Consider the following 26498-nt stretch of genomic DNA (forward strand, 5'->3'; position numbering starts at 1 on the left):
AATACTCAAAAAACCCCAACCAATGATAGCGACATCTTAATCCTCTTATAGACCAGTACACTCATCTCCTCTTTAAAGTATTTAAAAACTTGAAAGTTGAAAGTTTAGGTTTATGTTAAAATTGCTTATTTTATTGAGCAATAATGTTTCAGGGTGAATAAGCAAATCAGAATCAAATGGAAAATATAACAACATTTATAATACCAACATGACCTTCTTCCAGAAAAAATACTACCTTCAGCCACAGTCACATACACCATCCTTCTACTTTTTCATGATGGAGAATCATTACTGAACAGAAGACATTAAGAAATATATAAAATGAGGTTAAGAATGGTTTGTGCTTCACCTGAACTAAAAAAAAAGTGAAAAAGAGCACTTTACCGAAATTTGGGCTTCTTTAATGGCTTTTGGCCACATGAAAATTGCTTTGAGCAGACATTTTTAAAAGGTAAAATTATATTAAATCACATAATCAAGATGAAAGCTTAGATTTCTGTTAATTTGTGTTTTAAAATATAGTGTTGGCATGTTATTTCTACTTCCATCTTGGAACTGCACTGACAATTATTGAGAAATTGCTTAAAAAATTACAGAGCACTCAGTTATTTCTGCAAAGTGAAGAGACTCACATTATAAATTATTCTCCACAGATGAAAATGGAGTTTTTCATATCTGTTTAGACTTGTATTCACCCAGCTATTTTTCCTAATAATCTCCTCTAAACCCATTAAATGTATGGAGTTCTTAGCAATTTCAGAGAAACTTCTATTTATAGTGAAATAATTTTTTCTCCAATTTTCAACTGCTGCACGGCAGAGAGATGCCAAAATAGACAGAAAAGGAGTGCTCCTACCACCTAAGACAAGGTATGGCATTTCACAGATGTGGCTCCTCATTAAAAAACACCTTCCCAGCTGCCTTGACAGATGATGGAGAAAGGAGAGGAGTTGGGCAAGTCCAGGATGTGGCATGGAGCAGAAGCCTAAGCTGAGATGCATTAAATAGCCCCTTGGAGCAGCTGCACCTCTGCCCCCCATGAGGGGGGTTCAGACAGTCTATACAGCAATGCCTATGGGGATCAGCATTCCAGTACAGTTAATTGGTTGCAATAATAAAAAAAGATGGTGTGAATATTCCTCAAGAGGAGCTCTGGGAATATTAGGTGCCAAAATCATCAAGCTGTTAGGATAAAAAAATCTGCTATATGCTTCAATGCATTTCTAAAAGACTATTGTCTTTTGGGTCTCACAGCTTCCTCATATATTCCCACTGCAGTCCAACATTAATTAATTATGGGGATAATGCAGCACATTATCCCTATAAACTATTATACATTTAAATATTTTCATTACATATTCCTTGGTTAAAGAGCTGAACTATAAGTAGGATCAGGTATCTATTTGGTGTATGTTTCAGTCTCAAGCTGCTCCAAGGGAAATACAGGTTGGATATTAGGAAAAAGTTTTTTACGGCAAAATGATAAAGTACTGGAATGGTCTGCCTGGGGCAGTGGTGGAGCCATCATCCCTGGATGTGTTTAAAAAAAGAAAGACTGGATATGGCACTTGGTGCCATGGTTTGGTTGAGGTGTTAGGGCACAGGTTGGACTTGGTAGTCTTTAAGGTCTCTTCCAACCTAGTCGAAGACAAATTTTCATTAACTCTGAACTTGTCCAGAGAGAGCCAGGACAGCAAGGAGTACACACTTGCACTGCAGATATTCTCCGTCCACTGCAAAGGCAGGGTATGTAGGCCCTCACTGGAAACATGTCCAAAGGCTGACAGGCAAAATTATGCATTTTTTCCTTGCCTTTACTCTCAGGAATCTCTCATTCACAATTTGTGTTGATAACATGCTAATCGGCATAAATCAGCACACAAACAAAACAGTCTGTCCACCAGGAAGGTGCTTCCTCCCCATTAGGTATCCATATGGAAAAAGACCTTGGACCCATTCAGTGGACCAGGTCCTTCCAAGGCAAAGATGTTGCCACATGGCAAAGCACTCAAACATTGCACTTCTTCCACTCATTTTGTTCCTAACGATTTCTGAGCACATTATTTCTCAGCAGAATTATTCAGGACAATCTGTATCATAGACATGTATTTTAGTTCCAAACCCGATGGTAGTCACCTTTTCTCTCAAATTGTCATCCCTTTGGAGGCTTTGTAAAACTACACCTCTGATTATGAAAACGTTGTTAACGAGATCAGGATCCTTTATCCTTTCTAAGTGTTGATTGCCTGCTGCAATGCAGTATTAGTTACAGTAAGACACACAGGAAGCTGAGGATCCAATTGCTCCCACAAAAATCAGCAGGCATTAAAAATCCCCAACCTTTTTCAAGCTGCACTCAGCTCCCAGTGTGCAAGGTATCTGCACATAGTGAAAGGATTTGTCCAGGCCAAAAAATAAAAGCAAGTTACAAAAGACTAACTGAGAGAAACCAACAGATAATTACATTTTCTCCTTTTGTCACACGGTCCCTGTTCTCACTATGAGCCTTAAAGCAATGATTTCAGTTCTCTTTTGCAGTAACTCATCGCTGCACTTCAGTAATAAATTCTCCTCTCTATTCAAGTGACACACCTATAATTGCAGATTGAAGCTACACCAAAGTCTTTATGTGCAAAGCTAAATGACTCAAAGGAGAACAAAAAATATCACCACACAGCACCTCGTTGTTTAGTAGAAATTCAAAGGGAAACATTATTTTTCCCTCAGTAGGCAACTTCTTTATGCCTCAGAGCATGAAGAATGACAGATAATACTTAGTTTCTACCTGTATTTTTGGACTGTAAGGTACCAATTTCTAACAGCTTTTCCACAATTGCTCCTTCTTTCAGCCAGGGGGATGGGGAGCTGAAGGTGACTGAATTAGATTTGCATCTGCTTCGATTCTCTGTGGCTACTTCAGTTTGTGCTGGGAAAATGTCTGTGTTCTGCATCAGATGAAGAACCTATGGACACAGCCTCAGTGGCCTTTCCTCAACCCGTCCATCCATTGTTTGCTCAGCTCAGGCAGCTCTAGGGTCACCAAGCATTTCTGGTCAAGCAAACAGACTTAGGTTTGTCCCTGTCCTTCCTTTTACCCAGGCTAGTGGCCAAGTTTAAAATCTATCTTGCCAAGTATTTACAATACTGAAACATCCTGGCTTAAACATGCTCCCAGGACTGAGGACAAGAACAGCACCAGCCTCCCTCATCAGCACCCCCACCTACAGCATTAGAGTGAGGAACAGGATACCAGGAAAACGTATGGACTTTCAAGACTAACAGTAAGAAAAAAAATGTCTGGGTAATGTTAAGCTTAGTCTGTTAGTTTAGTTAGTAACAGGTGTCCAAGATGAATGAGGTCTAATTAATTAAGCCAAACCAAATAATTATTAACCAATTAATTTTAGTCCAAAACAATTGTTATATTGTACAGAACACATCAGTAACTCCAGCAGTCTTAAAACCAAGTGGGCCTGAACACGCACTACATGAAGTTTAAATAGTAAACCACATCGGCTTTTGGCTGCAAAAAAAGAAGCTTCTATTAAACAAAGACTCTTGAAAGGCAGAAAGTGGTTACATTTTCTTTTTTTTTAAGACTATAAAATGATACCTTTGACAATGTATTTTTAGTCCATTATACTCCTATAACAAATATTCAAATATAGTGGGCAGGAGCAAATTATCATCACTGTGGTTTCAATACAGCTCTTAGAAAAAGAGAACATTCTGATCCATTGCTTGTTTTCTCTTTTTTAACTCTTTTTAAATTTGCATAGTTCATTTGCTTTTGAAAAAAACTTCTGAGTATTAGCTTCCCTCTGCAGATCGCTTTCCACAGTTTTTCAACTCAAAAAAATTGCATTTCCTGTTTGCAGGAAATGCAGCCTAATTTTTAAAAAGCGAAACTCCTTAAGAAAAGTGTCTTTTTTTCTTATGGAATTAAACTGACAAAGTTAAAAGAAAAATTATTAAAATTTTTCAGTTAAAACTTATTGTTAATCGGACTGAAGCCTGGCTTCTATTTTCTATAATTAGTTCTTCTAGCTTTGCTCTTCTTTTAATACTCTACTGCTTCACGTGGATTAATCTGAACTGGGTCTTTCCATCAAATACAGCCTTGAACAGCTGGATAGAATCAATGAATTATTTTTCAAGTATTTTAAAACTCCAGTCAGAATTTTGCAAGGATTAACATATAATTCCCCAAATAAGCAGATATAAACTGATAGTCATTTAAGATGAGCAATTTTCTAAATACTTTATCATCTCAAGTTAAATCAATATAAAGATTCTAAATATGAACTAGCAAGAGCATAGTAATTTTCAATTTTGAAGCCAGCACCACACCTATGGCTTATCCTTCCCTATTCAGGCCCTATGTATTACTAAACCTGTTCTTCTTTAAGATACTAAAAAAAATTTAATATTTTTACTGCCATCTACTTCTCTTAGTATAATTTTCTATTATTTTCTAGTGCTATTTCATTTCTGTTTATATCAAGAAATTATGATTAGTATTATTTCATTATTTATTACATTGCTTACTTAGTAAAAGCTACCCTGGAAAAAACATACTGAGAAACAAGGTGGCAGAAATCCAAAGCATTTCTCCTTATTCATGAACATTTCAAAAATTTTATGAGCAGAACCCAACATATTATTCCTGTGTGGTTTTATGCTTCTTATTCCACAGAAACCAAGTGTTTCTGAGAATGAAGTCACAGAAAAAAACCCAAAACTTTAGGAAATGTAGGTCTCTTTAATAATTTTTAAACACTCCTACAATTCTAAGACAAAAAATTATAGAAAAGACATTTTTTCCCCAGACACACTTTGAAACACCATTTAGAAGAAATAAACAAGTTCAAGTAGGTAATTTCATCTTAAAACTTCATAATTATTCAATCAGATCTTTTTTGTTTAGATACATTTTATGTTTACTTGAATAACATAGATCACTTTCCTGTCTAACCTAATAGCGTAAGTGACAATCAAAATGCTTTTTTAATGCATTTGAAACTTATATTGCTTGAAGCAAACAAAAATATTTCTTCCTTGATATATATAAGCTGAAGCTATTGAGTTCTGTGTCCCCAAAATACCATTCTTAAAAAGCAAATCCTGAAAAGCTCACATGGGAATACTTTAAGTGACACTGAAATGTGCTGTCTGTGGACAAGGTGATTCAGCCATCTCCACACGTCACACACTGTCACCTCTGAAGGAAAGAGAGCATTCATTTGCTTTTCAAAAAAAATAGTGCTGTTAGAATACAAGCACATGAACTGTTTTTTGGCCTACCTAATTAAAGCAAACCAATCAGTCATTTATTTGAGGATCTTGCCTACTACACCATGCTGTAGAGGAAGCTGTTGTCATCTTATTACAGGGGTTCCATACTGTTGTCTCCTTATCGCAAAACTTCCACACCCTCTCGGTGTTTCTCGTGGGCAGTTCCTCAGAGCACTGACTCTTTCTTCTTCACAAAGCAGCCAACTGACTCCAGTTCCCTCCTCAACCAGCCAACCCACTCTTTTATAGCACTCTTCTTCTCATTGCTTACAGCTATGGTCTGTTAAAGTCAGGCCTAATCTTTGCTAATTGGCCCAGCTGCAACTCCTTAGGGGTAAGATTACTTTCTACATTATCTTTATTTTCTTATTTCTATCCCCCTAGAGGAAGCCATGAAGACTCAGTGATGGGTAAACTTTGGAGGTTTCATTGTGTGTAATTCAATAGCCAAGGATGGTCTCACATCCCTGTTGTGCCCACACATTCTCTTGCTCCCCAGTTTGGCACAGGTTCACTCCAGGGGAAACAGGGCAGCATCCCCACAGCAGATCTGTGCTTACAGAGCTCCAACCCTTGATCCACAGCATGAGTGAAAAAAAAACCAAAACAACCTCTTTTTCATTCCATGGACAATGCAGATGTTCAACCCAGAACACAAAAATCTACTACCCTGATCCAACAGTCTGCTCCTAAGGTGGTGAATCTTGGTGTCCTGACAAGTAGAAGTACACAACTGTCCTTTAAGTTATTTTTTTCATTTCTTTAGCTCTAGTTCTATTTTACTTATGTAAAAAGGCTTTCTTAAAATTTGACTTCAGTCTTAAGTAAGAACAATACCTTGCAATAAGGATTTCCTTATGCTAATTGCATGAAATGCTAATTGATTGTTAGTAAATTCCTTTCACTTTTTTGAGAAACTTGTTGCCTTGGGTCATGAAGAGAAAGTGGTACATGAATTACATGGGACGAGCCCACAGGTTTGAATTCAACTTCTTGTCTAAGTCAGCTCAGCAAACACAGCTCTATGTTTGTATCTGATCATTCAAAGGCAGCTGGATAGGATGCTGGTCAAATGTCACTTCAGATGGGAAATGGACTCTGAAAATTGACTTGGAATGGTGTGATCTTGGAATTTAAAAGGAGAGAATTTACTTTCTCTCCTACAATATCTGTGCTCAATCTTTTCTATTTCTCCCAGTATTTCTAACTCAAGGTTCCTTCTATGCCTTTCCCACAACTTACTGCTGTTCTTTTTGTATCAGAGAAACCCATTTTCACTGTTGGATTGCTCCGTTCAGATTGTCTAACGGGCTAAACCCATGACACCTTTTTCTATCTTCTAAGGAAAAGGGTTAGAGGGAATTGTGACTGCTTTCAATTCAAATTCTTTCATCAACCTTTTCACCTGCACATGTAAAAAACTATCTTTCAAACTGAAAATATGATTAAGATCTTCTATGTGCCTACTATGATCTCAAATGCCATAATTTAATTATTTAGTTACAGATTTACCTTTTACCAATTGCTTTTGGTCCGCCTTTCCCCATCAAATCCCACCTATCAGCTGATATGTACCATGGTGAGAAATACTCCAAGTTACATGAAATCCATATAGTTGTGTTTAATCCTTACGGGGTCATTTTTAACCCACGGCTTCACTAAGACATTCAAGGCTCTGTTTGTGCTCATGTTTCCTTTCAAGCTCGAACAGTGATCACAGAAGGTACATTTATACCTGTGTCCACCTGTGACCACAGTGAAGTTAGGCAGACTAAAGAAATAAACCTACAAGAGTCTGAATGATGTAAAATAACTTTTGAAACCTGTCTCAATTTTGTGTACTCATATATCCTGAATTAACCCCTCTCAGTTTCTTCAAAATTGTCTGTTAATGACTGTATAAAGTGATGTTTCCTCAGTCCTAAATTCTGGCAGCTTCCTTTACAATCCTTTCTGCCAACTTGTATAAGGTATATAGTGTATATAGAAGATTTCAGAATTCTCAGCTCTTACAGCAAGCATGCTTTGAAAACCAGGCTACATATATAAATTACAAACTCATAGCACTTCAACTTCTGCCAAGATTATGTAATGAAAGATTTTATTACTTAAATACTTGCAGAGGTTGACCTAGTGTAGATGACGATGTCAGCCTCACTAAATTTGCTAATTCTTTATGTCTCACACCTGAAAAAATGTCAGTGAAACTTAAAAATACAAGGAGACTTTTTATTCCCCATCACTGTGAAACCAAAGCATCAAAAGCTTAGAGGATTCAGTCTGCCAAGCATTTCATACAGGTACATTATGAATAAAATTAATAATAGAAAAATAAGTATTTCAACATTTACTGGGAAGATCACTTAAAGAAATGCAGTATTTTCTGGTTTAAGCTCTGGTAATAGTAACAGTAAGATATCAAAACCTACCTGAATGTGAAATAAATTAAACTAATTCATTACTCACCCTTAAAGAGATTATCTTCACTTTTAACTTTTAGAAACAAGCTATGGGTTAACGTAATACTCACTAAAGCTCAGTCACAACTTGAATCACAATTTAATACCCAAAATTTGGGTGCAGCTCTGAGACAAGGTTTACTCAAGCTTTTGACACTCTATACACCAGCCTTTTAAACTCATAATGTTTTCTGATACCCTGATAACTTTTATCTGCTTTATTTACCATAAATAGCATTAAAGATTCTCAGAAGAGACTACTGTATTTATGCTGAGAATTCAAAAGGAAACATTGCATTTATTTTCCTATAATTAGGCTATCTCCTGGCTCCTATGAGGAATAAAGCTGTATAAATTAAGGTATATCACTAACACAAACATAAATTATTTCATAGAAGCCTAGCAACCATCTCTCTCTCAAAAAACTGCCTTTTTAAAACATCACTCTTCTAATCATGGTTTACAAATAACAGATGGGCCTGAGCCAGACAAACACAAACCCTTTCAAAGGCCCTGAATTGCTCACAGGTAGTTCCATAAATTCACTCAGTCATACCCAGTCTAGTTAGTTATCAAACTGCCACTGCATACAAAAAGCACAAAACACACAGCTCTAAAATTCTATGTGGTCTATACAAACTTGGTTATGAGAAATCCAAATGGTACTCACCACATGGAGAATTTTGTTCTCTGTTTCATATACTGTGCAATCCTGAAAGAGTAAAGCAGAAAAAGCAGGTTAAATTGGTCCAATCATACTCCCTTCTTTGACTTACCATAAAAAGAATTGAACCAAACTGAAAAGTCTTTAGGAAGAAACAAAATATTTCAAAGACTTAGACAGAATTGAAAGAAAGTGTAAAGCTAGCACTTAAAGGAAAGGAGATACTGGCAAATGTTTATATCTATTCACCAGCTCTAGTTGTTTCCTTCCTTGAGACAGAACACACTCTCCCCACTTAACATGCTTTTGGCATGTACCAATTAGTCACATGTCTACCACCCAAATGCCTTCCACCAGCCATCCCTGAGCATGGACAAAAATGACCTATTTCTAATGGTCCCACTGGAAAACAGAGATACCAGCAATGGTCCTAAGTGACTGAGATGAACAATTCTGGCTGAGCTGATCTGACATTTTTGCACACTGCTGAAGAAGGGAGGGAGAACCTTGGTGGAGAGGGAAGAGGAGTTGATTGTTTACAACACACCCTGACAAGAGGGAGGAGAAACACCTCACACAAAGCTCACACATTAAACCTGAGGCACACCCAGCCTGCCAGGACCATGGGTACATTCTCAGTTCCTCATGCAGCATGTGAGGTAAAAGCTTCCATAAGCAACATCAACAGATGGGGGGCTGGGACTGCAAAGGTTTTTCTGACAGGCCAGAACCTCAGTGGATATAAGGAAATAGAATTCCCAAGACAGAGAGCACACAGAATACAATCAATATTGGTGAAAGAACCACTCTTGAGTTCATTCAGGTGCTGTAACTTTGTGGTAATTAGTGCAAGCTCTGTTTAAAATAGATGCTTTATATCCCATCTAACAAACCACATGAAAGATGTGACTAAGTTTTCATGTTTAAAGTCTCATTTTAAAATCAATTTATCCTGCTAGAAAACCAACTTTTTTATATGCAAATGTTTCAAAAACAAAAAAAAAGAACTTTTAATCCATTAAACACTGCCAGTGTTACTCAGGCAAGAAAAGCCAACCTATCCTTAAGCTTCTTAAGCTTTATATAAAGCCATGTATGCAGAAGTAGCAGGTTGATTGGGAAGCATTTTCCCAATAACAGCTGTTGGCATTCAGGAAACATTTGCCAGTAAGTTTAGCCGGAAAGAAAATCTAACACATTTAATTACATGCAGACATCAATGAAGTATTTGCAATCTTAGTAGCAAAACACACATTTCATTGTTATATGTGGGAGGGCATGTAACATTTTCAATCTCGATATATCTATTTTCTGCATGGTTACTTATGAATCATTTTGCAAAAATAGCAGGAAGAGATTGCAACATTTATATTAAAGAAAAAAGTGCTTTTAAGCAGACATAATTTCATTGGTAATAGGAAGAGTTTACTATAAGTTTAAACACAGTTTACAGAGGATACTGTTTGAGAAGTCTCACTACTAAGGGAAGAAAGACTTAATTTCAAATGCTGTAAGGGTTTATTACAAACAAGAAAGCAGTGAATAAAGACAAATGCTGCTAAATCTTTGAATTGAAAACTCCCCCACAATCATGAAAGAAGCTACAGAAATATGCTTTCTTCAGGCAAACCAAGATTATATATAAAAAATTAAAATAATTCTGAATCCACAAAAGACAGTAAAACAAGTTGAAAACTTCTCAGGCATCCAGTCTATGAATAGATTCACCCTGAATTTCCCTCCTCAACACACCATTCCCTACAAATCCACGGTCTGAGTACAAGAACTGCTAAATAAGTTCATCACATAGCAACAGCAGATTGTTGATACATCTTCACATGCAGGCAAGAGAAAAGTTCAGTAAACCATAAAAGACAGAAAGACTGGAGGACAGCATATGCTTAGGTAAAAAAAAAAAACAATTCCAAAATATACTTTTTCTCTACATGAATGACACCCAACTAAACATAATTCAGGCATGAACTCTGGGAAATGTGCAGGAATGGCAGGAACCATGATGGCAGCCCAGAGCAGCCCTGAAGTCTAGGATTCAAAGAAACTTAGGAAAAGGTCACCAAGCTGATCCCTGCAGCTTGTTTCCACTTCCTGCAGCCATCCCTAGAGATGAGGGCTGAGACTGCTTCTGAACGACCCCAGCAGCAAAAGCCACATGCCACTTTCTGTCACAGAGAACAGTTTCTTTCCCCTTTGCTGCCTTGCGCTTTGTCTTTAAGCAAGGGCTGAATAGAACTGTGCCCACCCTCCACAAACACCCCTTGGTTATTACTGGGGGCTTTTACCATTTACAGTTATTGCTTTTTTATACCCATTTCATCTCACCTAAAAGAGCTTAAAGCACTTGAGAACTATAAAAAGTCTCTAACTATGCAATTAGAAATAAATTTTTATTCTTAGCAGCAATACCACCCACACCTGGAGAACATCTTTTTCTTCCATACAAGCCCATATCTTACTCCTTAAAGGTTTTCTTTAATATCTGTTTAACTAGAGTACCAAAATATTGCAATTAAGGTAAGAAACAGATCATATGCAAGTTTAACATCAACTTTTTTTCTACTTTAGAAAAGCAAGAACACACACAAAAATCTGCAACCCAGCTTTACTCCTACACAAGCTAAAAATTTGCTGTTCACTTAGTTAAACCAATATTGTGATTATCCCTGAACTGAAAGGCACAGTTACAGCAAGGAGATGTATTACTTCTACCTGTTTATTCTCTGAACTTTGCATATATATTCACTGCCTTACTGTAAGTATAGCCAGGCTATGTGATCTTCTTATCAACCAAACGAAACTTCAGCTGAAACACTGTAAGGTTATCTTCTAATTGTGGATTATTTTCTAAAACATTAATGACATACAATGTTAATAAAGCAAACAAAAAAAAAAGAGAAGTGTTAATTTACATTTCCTGAAGATTTAGTCAAACACTGGGCATTAGTAGTTCAAGGAAGAAAAACGGCAGAGTGTCATCCACAAGAAAAAGGAGAGATTTAAAAGGGAAATACAATGGAACAACTTCATGACTAATATCAGATCTTCATGGTTACTCTTTCCAGCTCTGCCTCATGCATAAAAATGGCCAAGGGACCTTTGTCATACAGTTGGAACTATCCTAAAAACAGAAAAACAAGAGCTCCAATATGGAAGGGGAAAAAAAAAAGCAATAAGGGAGGAAGATAAGAGCAGCAAGAACAAATCACACAAATCAAGGAGCAGGTTCTTCTCCATCTTCAATCCCAGTACAATTTCAAAACCTAATTTTAAGACTAGCAAGACCTATACCACACTGTAACTGAGAGGCATTGCTTTTTTCTTCCAGAAGTTCTGACCTCCATAACCTTCATATGGTCTGTACAAAAAAAAAAAAAATTAAATTATATCTGCACAGATCTTACCATAATGTCATAAGGAATAATTGCTGAGGATGTTTATATTAAACCCACTGAATGAGACAGCACTGACTGGTGACAACACAGCAAAATGTACACATTTTACCCATCCCACCCCAGACATTGCTAGAACAAATCAGATGTGAGACAACATATATAAAATACAAATATCTGTGGACTTTTTTTTTCAAAAGCGGTGTTTATGATGCTTTATTTTTTCCTTTGTTTTTCTTCTATCCTCAGTATTACCACCATCTTTTTAAACATTTGTCTTAGTATCTCACTGAAGTGGGGAATGAGATCAGCTAATTACACTACTACTTTTCTTATTCTTTGCACCCACATTGATTAAGTCTCAACTCAACTCAAAATGCGAAGAACTGAGATACAGACAACCTGCCAACTTACCCTACTGCTCCCATGTCCCACAGATAAAAAATGTTCATGCAGTTCTCCAGTACTGTAACTATGGGATAAATATTCTGCAGAAAACATTTCTATTTTTGCATCTATATGATTTGGTTTACAAGTCCAAGTTGGCAACCTGTCAAATTACCTATTGCAATTACCTGTCAAACACTTCTCTCAGTATACTTGCAGGCTATAATCTTAAAACTTTCCATCATTATTACCACTACTACAACTATTATTATTATTCATGGTTTTGCCATGTATTCCAGGCAGCTGATGCACCGCACTCTTCTTGGCAGCCTTAAGTTCCTGTCAACTCCATAACTTTACTTAAGGATAAAATTATGCTAGTTCAGAAAAAGAAATATATACACAGAAATAGTTAATGGATTTTTAAAAAGGGAGAAATGCAGAAATATATGCATTAAATATTTCACCAACATTTCAGCATTTCTAGCAATCCTTACATCAAAGTACCCAGAGATGGAGTGGACTCCTTTCATTATATTTGCTTGTTCAGCAGAATGCCTTAGTTGCTCATGTATATGTAGTCATCCTAATTTATTTTTTCCTATAAGGCAAGGCAAATTCCTAGGCAGAACTGATATAGAAGCAGACTACATGATTTTCAGGAACAAAATTTTCAGGTAACATATTAATCCAAAAATGTCCTTTGTATATTCATATGATATAGCACTGCCTAAAAAGGCAGGTTGTGTGACCCATTCAACTGGAGCAACTTGTGAAGAGCAAGAGCTTGCCATAAAATCATGAATTCTCTGGGTAGCTTTTATGATGCTTGTGGTGGAGCTTCTTCACTTATTTCTTCATTTCTTTTTCTCTGCAGTCCAACTGAATTTACAGGAAGCTAATTATGATTAACAAAGTGATTAAGCTTTTTAATATATGTTTATGTATGTGACTATTGCACTGTTTTTTCCAGTAAGTGGCAGATGAAAATGTAGGTAATTGTGTTAGGAACCCCATTTAAAAGTAGTAGCAAAATTACGTGGAAAATGCACAAGAAATCCCACTCATCTTCCATGTCTAGTTTCAAGAGGGCTGGATTCTACATACTGCTCAGAAACATGTCAGATAGAATTGTTGTCATCATTGTTTTTCAAGTCATGCAAAATATTCTAAGCTATGCAGCTCCAGTTTTCTATTTGTAACAAAAATAATGAATTACATGATTGCTTAAAAGGGGGTTCAGACTCTCATAAATCGCCAAACCTTTGGCATAAAACCCTCTTGAGCAATGTAGCCATTGGCTGGAATTAAACCAAAAAATCCTTTATATCCCTTTGCTTCTCAAATTGATTAGAACTGTAACTGAATACTTTAATAGCAGTGTAAGTCAAATGGATGATCTGTTGGTGTTGCTACTTAGCAACAATAAAAAATAATTAACTTGAGAATGCCCAGATCATAACTTCCAGCCCCTTCAGTCTCAGTAGTGCAAAATAAGTTGTTCTGGCTCCTAGGTGCCTGTTTGAGTGTCACTGGGTCTAGGGAATTTATGCCATTGGCTCTAGAAGGGCTCATTTGGTTTGAATTCTGCCCAATTCAGCTAAAGCAAGAGAGCCACAAGACTGAGTTTTGCTGAAGTCATCACTGAAAGTCTTCACAAAAGTTCTCAACAATAATGATGTGAAAGTCTAAAGCTTGGCCAACACATGAAGGTGGCAGAAGTTTTATAATCTTTAGTGTACTTTCATTCATTATTGTCTTTTATCACTTTTCTCAGACAAAGACACTGGTATATAGTTTCCAAACAGGTAAAAGGGTAAGACAGGTTGAGTTCATTTAGCCTTTCACTAATTAGAAAATACACTGAAAATATATCTAATTCAGCTGATGGCAGAAATAAACAATGACAGCTTTGAAACAGTAGACTTGAATGATATCCTACAATGGTTTGGGCTACAGGGACCTTAAAGATCATCTAGTTCCTATAACACTGCCATGAGCAGGGATGCCACCCTCTAGAGCAGGTTGCCCAGGGCCCCATTCAGCCTGGCCTTGAACACTGCCAGGGATGGAGCATCACAACTCCTCTGGACAACCTGTTCCAGTGCCTCGCCACCCTCACACAGAAAAATTTCTACCCAATATCTAATCTAAAACTGCCCTCTTTTAGTTTAAAGTCATTGCCCCTTGTCTTGTCACTACATGCCCCTGTGAAAAGTCCCTCTCCAGCTCTTTTGTAGCCCCCTTTAGGCACTGGAAGGCTGCTGATAAGATCTCCCTGGAGCATCCTCTTCTCCAGGCTGTACAACTCACTTGGCCTGTCTTCATAGCAGAGGCACTCCAGCCCTCTGATCATCTTTGTGATGTCCTCTGGAGTCATTCCAACAGATCCACATCCTTATTACATGGGGGCCCCAGAGCTGGATGCAGCACTGCAGGTGAGGTCTCAAGGAATGGAATAGAGTGAGGGAATCACCTCCCTCAATCTGCTTTTGAAGCAGCCCGGGCTATGGCTGCCTATGACAAAATGCTGTGTTCTGTAGAATATGATGATTAGAAAACTGATGGGTATTATGGAATCCTGCTTAGACTGTGATTTACAGGCATGTCTAGGTAATTACTGGAATAACAGAATACAAACTGGCAGATATACAGCTCTGTTTAATCCTCTCCTCCAAGCCCCCTTTAAAAGTACAAGGAACAAAAAACCTTGAATGCCCCAAAAGCTACAGAAGCTGGTAAGTAGGTAACATTCTCCTCTGGCAACATGCTAAGAAGTAAGAGCATGACACAGTCAGCCATTTCCTGATGTGCTTTCCACATCTTATATTTTAAGAGGTCTGGCATGTTGTTAAATACAGAAGGTATGGGCCTTGGACACTGAAAATTACAAATGTTCGGAACAGAGAGAGGGGGAAAGGAAATACCTTTCTTCTGTATAATACCTGTCTCTTCCCTAACTAAAATGCAATAGCAAGCTCCTCCAAGCTATACAACACTCAATGCTTGCACAGGTAACCCTTGGCTGCTGCCACACAAAATTAATTTTTAAAATTACACAGACACTGTTAGAATCTACACTGTATTTCTAAGTAACCATCCCAAAATATGCTATTTCCAGGACTTTCTTTCCACTGGGCTGCTCAAAAAGTCTCCCATTATGGCTGTTTCAACTGCGACCGTCCCAAGGAGCTCTATCCTCAACTCTCCCCTTTTCTGCAACATCTTCCCTATTGCTCAGCAGCCTCCTAAAATCATGCTGCTTTAATTATCATCTCTGTGTGGATGAGTCACAGATCTCTCAACCCTTCTGTTCACATTCACAGTTCAGAATCTCCTTCTGGATATTTGCCACCAGCCCTAACACAGGATGCTGAAGAGCTGCAATCACGTTTCTTCCCAAATACTCCTTGTTCCCCCTTTCTTTCCCTGTCTCTGTCAATTGCTCCACCACCTTATGTCCCACAAGCTCACAACCTGGGTGCCATTTTCAACTCCTCTTCGCTTCCCACACAAATCCTGTCGATTTTATTCCCACTGCCGTTCAGAAATATTTGCTTTCTTTCTCATGTTTGCTACAGTTATTCAATTCCTGCAATTTCTTGCCACTGGGTCTGTAACATCCTCATTCTATTATAATTAATTCCTTTCCCCTCCACAGTAAAGCCAGTAAACTCATCTGAACCTGCAGGACCCACTCTGTCCTTGCCCACTGGAAACACGCATAAGAACTGAGAGAGGTGGTAGGAAGCAGAATGGTGAGCAGGCATCACAGTAAGAGGAGAAGGAAAAAATCTCTATTGGGAAAATACAATGCAAGCTACTAAATAAATGCTATAAAAATGGACATTTCTTATGCAACCTACACACATGCTTCTAGAAGTCTAGAGCCTTTCCCTGAAAATGCAATAAACCTGCAGTACTCTAAGTTCATAACCCTTGTGTACAAACTAATAGCAATTACCCAGCTTACTGAGTACAAAGAATTGCTTTAATTTTATTTAAACAATCTGTGTGGAGTGGCACCTATCACCATAGTAACAGAATACTTCATGTAGAAATTTAATACAACTTACATAAATCACCCACAGACCAAGCAACTACTGGGAAAATTGCTTGCTGGATTAAGAGAGATGCAATAGGTACACTAAGCTCTTTTATTCTATCTTTCTGAAGTGATTTTCCATTTCCAGTTATTTCTCCCTTCTGTAACAGACATCATGTTGCTTTCCTTAGGGATCTGGTCATATATTAATTCTTACTTTGCATGTAGAGATTTACACCTCTTCCTTTTTTCTAAAATGAGCCAGCACACAATTCAGTCAGAAACCACAGCCAGTATTTCAGCACCAACTAAAATCACTGATACTTGCTCATATATCCTTCAGAATCCAAGTGCTTACATGCTCTAAGTCAAATTTCAGCTGCTCAGATGATTTCTCTACTTGGTGACATTCTCAGAGGCAAAAAAAAATCCACTGAAACTATCAACAGATGAGAGATAGGAACCAAGGAAAAAAATGTACATCCAAAGGAAAAAAAACAAACTCAAAACACTTCCAGCACCTCTAAATAAGCCTTATGAATCCAAACTGTTTTATTATTGGCACGCAAAACAGAGCTTGTAGCACAATGTATTGTGCAGTTCTTAAGTTTTCAATGTCACTTCCAAGACAATTTAGAGGCAAATAACGTCTTAATTTTTCAGTTCTGCTTTTCCTCCAGTAGTGCCATGTCGCAGATATCTTTTGTGAAAATCCTTTTCTTTAGGATTTTTCCTACTGAGAAGCTAAGAGGCCTCAGAAACAAAATGTAAACAATGGCTATTTGCTGCTGTGGAATGCAACGGGTGGATCCGTGATTGGTCTCATGTGGATGTTTTGTTTCAGTGACCAGTCACGGCAGAGCTGGCTCTCTCTCTGTCCGAGCCAGCTGCTTTGGTTATCATTCTTTCCTTTCTATTCTTAGCTTAGCCTTCTGAGGAAACCTTTCCTTCTATTTCTTTTTAGTATAGTTATAATGTAATATATATATATATATATATATATATATATATATATATATATATATATATATCTCATAAAGTAATAAATCAAGCCTTCTGAACATGGAGTCAACATTCTCGTCTCTTGCCTCATCCAAGAACCCCTGGGACCACCGTCACAGTGTCATGGTAAATAATCCTGGTTTTAAAAATACAACTGCAGCAAAATATTTCATGTTTTATACTTGTCTAGCTAGTCATTTTGCCAATAGAAAAAATTAAATTATTGAACTGAAAAAAACCCCCTAATATTTAGGTAGAGAGCATTCCAAGCTCAGCTACAGCTTCAGTGTTTCATATTAGATCACCTCAAATGTATGCATTTGTAATGGATTTATGCAAACAAACACATCATAGTCCTGAAATAAAGATAGACACTACACTAATTTATGCTTAAGACTCTTACTGGTTCCTTGGCAACACATGGTCTCTGTAACTCACTGTACTGAACTGGAATTTGCTTCACTGTACCTGGTTACAGAGACTGCTCTGCCCCTGGGAAAGGAGATCAGTGTCCAAAGTAGTAGAAATGCAGAGTCTCAGGCTTCACATCTACTGACATGACCAACACAACAGATCACCATTAATCATGGAAGTTACCATCTATAAAGAATTACACAGTAAGAGTGGCATATCCTGTGTACCTCACTCAGATGGAGACTGTGATGCCACTCAGGGTGCACAGACACAGTGCCCACATCAGTCTTGTAAAGAAAGCTTTTGTTTAAAGGAAACATGAGATACAAAACCACGTTTTCTCTCCAGTCTACACTTTATCTGCATTTTCACCAACTTTCTGCAACTTTCTGCATGTGGTTCCATGAATGGGTTCCATAGTCCCTGACTCCTTCACTGTCACCTTGACTCACTCAAGCTCCATTTCTCAGAAAAAATTAACAGCTGCACTGGTTTACTAACATATGCCATGTCAAAAAGAATACTTTTTTTCACAAGTTATTCTGCTTTATGTTTCACTTTTCCCCATGTTCAGATACTGTCAGTCATTAATCTGGAAGAAAAGCAAGCAAACAAACAAACAAAAAAGCCTAAAAATAACAAAACAAGCCAATACCAACTCATTTTTGCTTTCCAGTCACTAAGTTTTTTACCTACTAAGCAACCTTGAGTATTTGGTGGTTTTTGGGTTTGGTTTTTTTTTTTTTTCTATCCCCTTGGAAAAGAAATTACTTTCTCTGAGAGTGGAAAAGAAAACAAATTCACCTTTACAGGGTGGCAGCTTCATAAGCTACTTTGAAAATGTCACATCACAGACATATACAGCAGTACACAACTTCAGGAAGAAAACCCCATACCTCTTTACAGCATCTATCTCAATGACAACTAATGAGTCATCAAATTAGTTCTAGCAGAGGTTCATCCCAACAAACTATTATTGACTTTTTAATCTTTCAATTATTCCATGCCTAATTCCATTTCAAAAAGCACTTCAAAACTTAAATCAAAAGAGAATATATATACAAGTAAGCCATTTCAAGGGGAAAAAAATCTGTATAATCAAATAGCAGAAACAAACTACCAGAATCAGAAAAAGGCATTGATGCTAAGTATCTCAGGCACTTTTTACATTACATTAAATTACATCTGAAATTTTCCATAAAAGTGTGCATTAAAAGAAATAAGCTACTTTACTATGAAAAAGAGAAAAACATTGCTAAAGGGCATACATGAGCATACATTTAAACTACTTTGATATCGCTTCTTGTAAACAAACAACAGTTTCATGCTTCCCACCATCCTTTAGTTTCTATTTTTGACTATATATACATTATATGCATTACACATTAACTTTTAAAAGTGAAGAGAATAACTTCACAGATCAGTATGTATCCTGAAATACCACTACTCAGAGCTGCTTTGAAACTATAGAACAGAAAATCTTGCATAAGAGCAGCACTTGAAGGATACACGGTAAGTTAATTCCTGTCAGCATTACTGACAGAGTTATAATACTCTCATATGAAGACCCTTTTGATTTCATAAACATAGGCAGATATTGCCTGTGAATTGTTTTCAAGGGGAGCTATTTAGTTATAATTTTCCCCCACATCTATCTAGCTACCTATTTGTACAGTTCCCCCTCACCTGAACACTTAACAAATATGCGGCAGTTTTGTATAAACAAAAAATATATACACTGTATAAACAGAGTGTTATGCATATAAATAGGAAACTTCAAGAATGTGGCCTCCTCATCATGCAGTATTTTTATCTAAAAAGGCGGGAAGGAAATTATTATTACCACAGCAGGCTAACAATATTTATCTGCAAACATTTGGTAATAAAGTTGGGGTGGAAAGAATAATGCTAAAATTGTAAAGGAAAAACTTTAAAATTTAATATGCAACTGTCTCCAGCAAACACATGTTGCTTTGAAAATCCCTACAATCTGGAGGCCCAAAGCAGCTTTAATGATGATCCAATCACAGCTTCACACCACTAAACTATTAAAACCATTTTATTAGCTAAAGATACCGGAGATAATTAGCAATTTGGTATGACCTGAAATTTTAACATTTTAAGCTATATTTAGTGAGTCCTTAAAGTCCTTAATAATTAGGACTTAAAAACAAAAGTGAGGAATTGTGACGGAAAAGATGAGAGACAATTTGTTAGACTGGTACTCAGGACATTAATTATTCTTCTTCATTCATGATTCTGACACTGTCCTTAGCAAATGAATAGAACCACTTCATATCACTGCATTTCAATTCTGAGTCAGAGCAGGGGAGCTAGGAAGGTAAATTTCCATTTTATCCTTCTAACTGGAAAACAAGCCTCTACTGACATTTCTCAGTGAAACTTAACATTTGAAACATTTATCTTTTGAGTTTACAGCCGTGTGATTGCAAAAGCCACAATGACATAAAAAATAGTGCATTTCCCAAGAAATAATTTGTGATTCTTTTCAAGATCTTTTATCTGAGAAACAGCCATGGCTAAAAGCCCAACAGAAATATCACCTGGGATGGGAAGTGCATCCATTGGGCAAGGAATATATGGATGCTTTCTCTTTTATATCTCAAATGCCTTTAAATGGGAAAAAAGTTCCAAACCTCTCAGCTAAAGCAGTGCACAGAGCACTTCTGTGTGCTCTATAGCACAGCTTTTAGCCCAAAATCACAGGTGCCCATAAAGTCCAGACAGTGCATTTGTGTAGGATTATCTTGGTCTCTCTTTGCTATCTTCCATCCTGCCTGCCACCTCCCAAACTGCATCACTCAGGTTCTCACCCTGTGTCATCCAAAATCTGAGGTGACCTCCAGAAGTTGCCGTGACAGCTGATGACAGAAGTGTGCTCTGTGCAACAGTGCAAGACAGATCCATGTCAGCCAAGTGACTGCTCTCCATCTCCACCCCGGTTACACAGCATTGCTTCCACCACAGCTCTTCAAAGAGGTCTTTAGGCAGAGAATTAAGTGCACTGAAGCTTTTCTAAAGGAGTATTTACAGGCCTACAGCCATGCTTCTACTGCAGCATGCTCCTGAGTAAATCCCACCAGACACTAAAGCTGCAAGATAAACATCAGTGGTTCTAAAACTCAATAAACACCACAAATCATTGTGAAAGCTGATTAAGGAAAGTAAAAAACATGTGATGAAGGCTACTAATAATCACTATTAAAGAGCAGCAAAAGAAATAGTGTGTTCAGCAGCAAAGTTTTCTTTACAGTCTAGTAACTTACAAAGTCAATATAAAATTTGACTTTTCAGATATTCCCAATATTTCCAGGGCTTCAGTTTTAAAGAAGAAAAAGCTTCTTTAGTGAAACCTTAATGAATTTCTGAGGAAAAAGAGCATTGAGAATAAAAATAAAAGCTACCTACAGATTGCCTAAGAAAGCAAGAAATCTTCTGTTCCCTAAAGTTATCAGTGTAGCTACTGCTACCTTTCTAAACCAAAATGAGCACACTCCAAAGGACCAGTTCTTGAACCCTCTGAAGCTGAATAACCCAACTAACTAAGTCAACAGCAAGACTTCCATGAACACCATCAAGAACAGGTTCTCATGTTCTTCCTGATACTCATTTGTAACTGGAGTAATTCTGTCAAAACAAATCTAAATTAATGAATGAACCAAATGCAAACAAAGCACAACCCAAAGCAATCTCACACACACAACCTGTTCACCCATAGCCCTTTAACATCTATCCAGTACCATCAAGAAAAAACAGACCTTTTTTATACATAGCAAAGGAAACAGAAAGTACAGATAATGCTCAGCCTTCAATTCCTACTGAGAGACAGGTATGTGTAGGAGAGAGAATGCAAGGAAATGGTAGCAAAAATAATAACAGTCTCACGGATTTGTTTGTTTTTTAAATTCTTTTTTTCCCCTCTAGTTTTTTTGCAAGGAAAGAGTTTCTTATAAAAATGAACAAGAATGCAAGCCCTGAATTAGAGAAGCCACCAGCAAGGAGGACAGTATTACAAGTCAAAACCTGCAGGAAGAGGCTGTGAAACAATATCCTAAAATCCTAAGGGGGAGGAAAAAATACCTCAGCCAAAATAAAGCAGCTGCATAGAAGCAGATGATTAGTGCAGGCTACAGTGATAACTCGCAGTGGTCTGAGGGACCTGCTCTCACTGGCAAATATCCACTGCACACTGGCCTGTCAGGCCTTGGGCAATGTGCAACACACATAGAAAACCTGAGAGTCAAAACAAAGCATGTTTTTGGCATGCCCCATGTCTTCCCCCATTTTATGCCAAAATCTGTCTCTAACTCCGGCTTTTCCAATTATTTATAAGTTAAAATATGGACACTCATTAGGTTTTCATAGACTTTATCCTTATAAGAGTGATGCAATATTGTCATTTTAATTCATTATCCATTTAGCTCTGATAATGAGGGGGAGACCCAATATAATTTAATTCTATGAAGAAACACAGTATTACAATTACCTTCAAAATGTGCAAAATAATTCAAGCAAGCCACTTTAAGCTTAGTGCTTTTTCATCTTCATCTTGACTAAAAAATTGGTTTTTTGGTTTTGGTTAATAAACGTAAACATTGGCTATAACTTGAACAACATAAAAAATTCCTAATAGAACTCAGCTACCGAAGTTCTGTTTTTAAATTTTACAAAAGTCTTTAAAAAGTTCAAAGTTATTAAAAGTGTACAGACTGTATACTTTTACAAACCTTTAAGCATTATAAGAAATTGTTCTCTGCTGCTAAAAAGAAAAACTGCAACATTGCCTTCTGTAGATTTTTTACAAAAAAAACCCTAAGCTAGTAAGGTACTATAAAATACTTTGCATATAAAAAAAAACAAGATTCTGAGGCAGAAAAACCATGTGATAATGAAAGATTTAATTTACAGCCAAAAAAAAGCACAATGAAGAATCTCAGTGTGTTCAATGAGCATATTAAAAAACAGCAGCTAAGACATTTTGAAATGCACCATTAGAATGCATTTAAGTTGAGCACAAACCACGTGTTGGAGACTACTAATGGAATTTTTCATTATTGTTCTTCTGAATACAGCACAATTCAAATTCAGTACATGTTTAAATTTAGGCACATAAATGCTCCTTTTGACTTCAAAGTATGGATTCATGAACTGCTTTCTGATTGCAGAATTATGTCATTTTTGGAGAAGGTAAAAATGCTGTTCTCCACAGGTATTAAAGTAACATTTATTCTCATCCACACTGAAAAATATACCTAGAGAAATATCAACCTACACCACAGTCAATTAGCAGTATCATGGATAGGGATGAATTTTTCAGAAGAATTGATAATGACCTAATTCCTGGGAAATACTGCTGTGGTTGCTACTTTACTCACTTTCTCATTAATAGGGGACACATGAAAATTGATCAGGTGCCTCCTTCCCTCATCTAAGAACTATCCAAAGACAGTGATGCACAGCTACTGTGGAAAATGACCAGTCTGGACAGCTGAGTCAGAAGTTTAGTTTTTCTTAGTTTGGTGCGATGCTTGTGAAAACCAGAAAGTCTCCTCAGGGCTCCTACTGCCTAGCCCACTCTCTCCCTTTTCCTCCACTCTAAATTCTCAAGTGCAAACCATCCCCCAGACTTCTGCTTGACAGCAGAGAGACTTTATAGTTCAGCAGAACAACAGACAGACACAGAGACAGACCTAAGCCACAGGCAGAAGGGCAGGGAAGGTTCCCAGGTTTGCACTCCCTAGTGAAGCTCATTAAGCAAGTTACTTCTCAGTAACTACTTCTGGATTTCTTGAAGGTAGGATGTACAAAAATATAATCAAAATATTCTAATTGCCCCATGGCAACATGTTTCAACAGCTGTCTAGATGATACAAACTTTAGGAAAGAAAGGATTACTAAAGTTCAATATATACAGATCATTTGAATCAGACAGGTAATTAAAATTTAAAGACAAAATATAAGAAATTAAAGATGCAAATTATCAAGTAGTTACCTCATTTTATAGTGATTATATTATACTAGAGAACCCAAGATAAATATTACTGCTGAGATATGCAGAGCCATATACACAGAACAACACAAACTAGTACTATAAAACCAGAAAACAGAATTATTTAGAAGCATTTACTAAATATAGTATTCCCTTATTTTGGTTGGACAATGATATAGCCTGTGTTAAACAAAATTGTGGGGAAGAAGGAAATAGCGATTTACAGTTCAGAAAAAAATAAACTGCTAAGCAGACTGTCTCATACCTGTTGTACTATTGTTGTTAGTTCCAGACAGAGTTGTATGACATTATTTCTTGTTACTGAGTAATCTGTGACAGCAGCAAAAGGTGATCTAAAAATAAAAGAAAAAAGAAAAAGTTGAATAGCACTAGCATATATCCACTTGCAGTTTTAAGTTCCTCTTTCAGAAATTCCATTTATAAAAGCATTTCTAACAGTTTACTTCTGGACTACCTTTACTCCCCCAGAAGAAGCCCAGCTGGCCTTCTGTATTGGTTTGGGAATACCCTTATAAAGACAGCCAGAGGCACCTCTTCCTCCTGTGTTATGAACGGTGTCCAGATGTGAATGAGATCAGAGAAGCTTTTGGCTGATTCCCTGGGATTCTTGGGATTTGATCTAATATCTGGGGGAAGCAGTAGAGGGACTTGGAATAGGTAGAATCTAGAGGGGGAAAGAGCATTTAAAGCCAGAGATGCATCAATGAATGCTGAGAAGTGGCTGCAAAGCCTAAACTGGAAGCACAACCCAACATTCTCACACACTGTGCTACAGTCAGAATTGCTTAGTGAAATGAACAGTGTAATCCAACATTCACAGACCTTACCTGCATGTGTCCTAGCCTTTAAAAACTTCATATTAGGATGTTTAAAATGCTTGCCTACCTGGAAGTTGGTTTGCCTTCTAGAGGCACTGCTAAAATGTATTTGGTTAGTGAAGCTGGTAGTCATCTGATGTGTGTTCTACAAACCTCTCAAACTGTAAGCTCATATATGTGACTCATTCTTTATTCAACAAGTAGCCAAACACTAGGCAGGACTGTTTTCTCTAAGAGGAGTCAAGAGCTAGACTTTATTAGGACTTTATGGGCATTATTAGCATCACAAAGATAGCATTTGTCTCAAATATACCTGCTTCCAACATTTAAAACACACAAAAAAACAAGTGGTAGTGAGGTTGTCTTTATATCAGGATGGGTGACTAATCCCTTCCCCAACTGGCTTCTTTCATCACTTCACATACAGTTGAATATACCTTGAATAGTTTTACAGCACTGCTTGGTATTGTGCCTACCTTATTTAAGCCTGAAGACATTTCCAGTACAAAGAACTTTGCTATAAGCAAGTCCAAGTGATAGCTGTAAATACTCTGTTTCTACTGGTACTAACAGGTTTTTAAATTACAGTAATTCTAAACACAGAATTACTGAAATTTTAGTGCAGGCAGATTTAGAATTGTCCATTAATAACCCCATGTGAACTCCACTATCCCTGATGGTTTCATCTCATGCTCTCTTTCTTCTCTAGGACTCTCAATCCAGCCCTGATGGTTCACAGGACAGAATTAACTCTCAGGTGCTTAATTAAGTCTAACAGCTTTAATTTTACATAATACATCACACAATGATATACACTTTCTGCCTTTATTTTCTAGAAAGGAAACCAGTACATTCTTTTAAAATGAAAGTACAGACACTGGAAGCTAAGGTAAGTTCCAAAAGGTGCCTTAGGGCATTCACTGGACATAGACATACAGTCACAATTCAGAGTCTAAATTTTCTGCAGCATATGACAACCATACAGTAGGAACACACTTGAGCAGGCCAACCCACAGTCACACCCAAAGATCATTTCTGAAGTTTAGGAGATATATGAGCATATTAAAGGATGAAAGGTAACTGAACTGCTTGGTTATGAACCATAACTGAGTTCAAGAAGTATTTGGACAATGCTTTCAGGCATATGGTGTCATTGTTGGGGTGTCCTGTGCAGGGTCAGGAGTTGGACTCAATGATCGTGATGGGTCTATTCTAACTCAGGGTATTCTGTGATTCTGTGATAATTGTGTTTGAAGAAGTACATTAGTCGAGATGTAAAAAACCACTGATTTTTCCTTCCATAATTGTAACTATCGAGGTTCTGAAATCTACCTGAAACCTTGATTTAAAAAGGTCATGTTCGTTTAGGAACTTACTTTTATTGAAGATGAATGGAATCAAACCAGCAAACGGTATTATTTTACTTCAAGTATGGGTGTTAATACAATTTGATCCTGAAATTACACAACTGGAATCTATTTGACATTTCACAGCCTCCGGCATTTCTCTAAACAAAAATCACACAGTAGGCTTTGGCTTCTAATACCACATCATCCTCCCTCATACTTTTGTAATTCAGTTTGGTTTCACGGTTCATGAGAAATATAAGAGTATTTTTTACCATCATTACTCTTAGTGAAAATCATTAGAAATGCCCCAAATAAACTTTGTTGACTTTAAAGAGCAGGCAAAGGGACTGTGACATTACTCATTTTAGTTACATTTAAGTTATCCCAGTGAAGACTTACTGGCAACAGCATGTCAAGCAGGCAGCAAGGGTGTCAGCAGGAGGAAGAAGACTACTACAAATCCACAACTAAGATGTAAGATCTAGAGAAGTGCTTCACAACTTAAAAGGACAAGGAGGCACGTCCATGTTTTAAAAAAACTCTGCTCCTGCAGAAAACCAAGGGGATCCTCCAACTGCCTCCTCTGGAAGTCTCTGTAGCTTTTAAACCAACTCCGTTGCATCAATT

General features: G+C 37.2%; 1 protein-coding gene across 6 annotated transcripts in view; it reads right to left on the bottom strand.

Moving 5' to 3' along the window:
- The window catches only part of CNKSR2 (connector enhancer of kinase suppressor of Ras 2), a 207641-nt gene that overhangs the window by 123975 nt on the left and 57168 nt on the right, over positions 1-26498 (bottom strand). For all 6 annotated transcript variants that reach the window (XM_030960095.1, XM_030960123.1, XM_030960114.1 and 3 more), the window contains exons 4-5: positions 23949-24036; positions 8425-8466 (exon numbers count right to left, since the gene is read on the bottom strand). In XM_030960095.1, the coding sequence (XP_030815955.1) occupies positions 8425-8466; positions 23949-24036 (130 nt within the window). The remainder of the gene's footprint in view (positions 1-8424; positions 8467-23948; positions 24037-26498) is intronic.

This window comes from Camarhynchus parvulus, chromosome 1 (assembly GCF_901933205.1).
Source record: "Camarhynchus parvulus chromosome 1, STF_HiC, whole genome shotgun sequence".
In the NCBI taxonomy this organism is placed as follows: Eukaryota; Metazoa; Chordata; class Aves; order Passeriformes; family Thraupidae; genus Camarhynchus; species Camarhynchus parvulus.